We start from the raw sequence: 2,419 nt of genomic DNA, 5'->3' as shown, positions 1-2,419 counted from the left end.
GGAATGTAATTATTTACTACGCTCCATGCCATGTCTCGCGAGACAATTTGAATTCAATTTGAGCAAATTGAAACAACAATCAATCCATTAACGCTGCAATTTTACTTATATAACGAACAATGAATTAATACTTATTAATTATAAAATAATACTTCGATAATTTATTTAAATGCGTGTCTTCATCCAAGTCTTTTGAAGTTTTCGTCTCCATGACACAGTAGAATAAAAACTATAATAGACATGCCCTACCTCTCTCCATTAAACACAATTTGATATCATAATTATCGATGTGACAAGATTTTGTTATTCGTAATGTTCGGCCCTAGACAAGTCATAGCGCGCGTCTTAGAAATTTTTTCTTCAAATTTGACGCCATTTTATCGAGCAAAATTTCTAATACGAATGAATTGGCAGGAGGAGGCGATGATTAGTACGCAATAGCAGACAGATGTTTAAGGTCAATAGGTACTCGACTAATAACAAGTCACTGCTGTTTACAATAACGGGCCGAAGAATTCATTAAAAATGTCGTCCGATGAAGAGATGGATGAGTTACGTGATTTAGAAAACTTACGAGAGCAAATAACGAACGAACAGCTTAAAGGAGATCGAATGCAAGTCAGTGCTTGGGACGATGACGAGGAAGGGATCGAAGAGACTAGAAATGCTAAAGGTTAGATTCTCCATTGGGGAACAAGTTGGCTTATCGATATGTTTCTTTTATCAAGTCGATGTATTTTCAAGGGGCGGAAAATGATAATTTAATTGAAATAATTGCGGAATAAGTGACAATCGCAATATTTAATTTAATCTATGTCGTCTTGACAGAACAGTGAGTGTACATTCCTCAGTGTTTATCGACATGTTGTATGTCTTCTTTGCAAAATGGAGATTATGATTTTTTTTTTTTTTCAAAATACATAATAAAAGTGTGCGCAGTCACAATTGATTCGATAGATGTTTAAAAGACTTGTAGAGGAGTAATTAATTATGTTCCGATAGATAACATTCTACGAGCGTCTGCTTACGTGTTAAGAAATTGAGATTTGTCAAATTGTCTTTTAATGTCAAATTAATAAGTTGAGGTGATAAGAGTTTCAAATATTTTCAAGTCAAGGCATGAAAATTTGTTAGGACAGTTAGCTTAAGTATTAATATAAAGCTAAGAAATATATATATATATATATATATATATATACGGGTGTGTGTGTGTGTGTGTGTGTGTGCGTGCGTGTGTGTATTCTCTCGCAAAAAACTTTTGAATATTTAATATGATCGTTTCAACGTTTAAAATTATAATGTCCATTTTCATGGTAATAATTGCATTTTTTCAGTATTTGCAGGAATAGAAACATTTCACCTTTAATTGCATCTTCAATTTAAGTAATACTGTTATCTACGAGAGCGGAATTGAAAATAACTCGATTATTCGTCGAGCCATATTTTATATTCAAGCGTGAAAGAGATGTTCAAAGAGGTTCAAATGCCAAGCGATATTGAGGAGAGAATAAGATGGGAAAGGAAATTTATAATCGAATACTAATGTTATCAAAACTTGTTTATAGATCCTATTCAAAAAGCGGTTTTAGAGGCAGGTGAAAATGGACAGCTGGATGTGATGAAACGATATCATGCACTAGATCCTTCTGTTATCGATTGCGCCGATAAAGACGGTTACACTCCACTTCACAGAGCATGTTACGGTAATCATACTGAAGTAGTCGAGGTAAAGCTTTATCAAATTTACATTAATTATACGATGTTTCTTTTTTACTTGTGAGCTTGTTTCAGTTTTTATTGAAGTCTGGTGCAAAAATTGATGCCAAAACTCAAGATGAGTGGCAACCGTTACACTCGGCGTGCTACTGGAATAATGTCGATTGTGCTTCTATTTTAATACAACACGGGGCTGACATAAATGCTAAAAGCAAGGGTGATCAAACTCCTCTACATTTAGTATCCGCTAGCTCTCACAATTCTTCCTGCTTACAACTTCTTCTATTACATCCGGACATAAATCCACATATCAAAAATTCTAGTGGTGACACAGCGTATGAAATAGCAAAGCGAAATGGAAAATATTATCCTATGTTTGAGATAATTGATCCATGCTTAAATGAAGTATAAGTAAGTTTTGTACATTTAAATTTAGTTGTATAATTACTTTTATATTAATACTGTAGTTAATTAAAAGAAAGAATTAAAATTATTATTCTATTATATTTATTGAAATATCACTTAAATACAATAAATAACTTTTATCAAATTATCTTACAATTTTAGGGATACGTAATATATATATATATATATATATATATATATATTTATATATAAATAATAATAAATGCAGTTATGAAATTTTAGTCTTGCCAAAAACATACAATACAAAAAATTTAAGTGATTAATGAAACGTTGTTAA

At 31.7% G+C, this 2,419-nt stretch overlaps 1 protein-coding gene across 1 annotated transcript; it reads left to right on the top strand.

Annotated features, from left to right (window-relative positions):
* The first annotated feature begins 288 nt into the window (after window positions 1-288).
* LOC105363979 (ankyrin repeat domain-containing protein 49) lies at window positions 289-2,163 on the top strand. Its single transcript, XM_011501804.1, has 3 exons — window positions 289-673; window positions 1,566-1,726; window positions 1,792-2,163. Exons 1-3 carry the CDS (start codon window positions 526-528, stop codon window positions 2,125-2,127), a joined length of 645 nt encoding a protein of 214 aa, XP_011500106.1. The 5' UTR covers window positions 289-525; the 3' UTR covers window positions 2,128-2,163.
* The last annotated feature ends 256 nt before the right edge of the window (window positions 2,164-2,419 follow it).

Source organism: Ceratosolen solmsi, unplaced genomic scaffold (genome assembly GCF_000503995.2).
Source record: "Ceratosolen solmsi marchali unplaced genomic scaffold, CerSol_1.0 scaffold23, whole genome shotgun sequence".
Classification (NCBI taxonomy): Eukaryota; Metazoa; Arthropoda; class Insecta; order Hymenoptera; family Agaonidae; genus Ceratosolen; species Ceratosolen solmsi.
The sequence above is the reverse complement of the archived record's forward strand: the minus strand, read 5'-3'. Positions and strand labels throughout refer to the sequence as shown.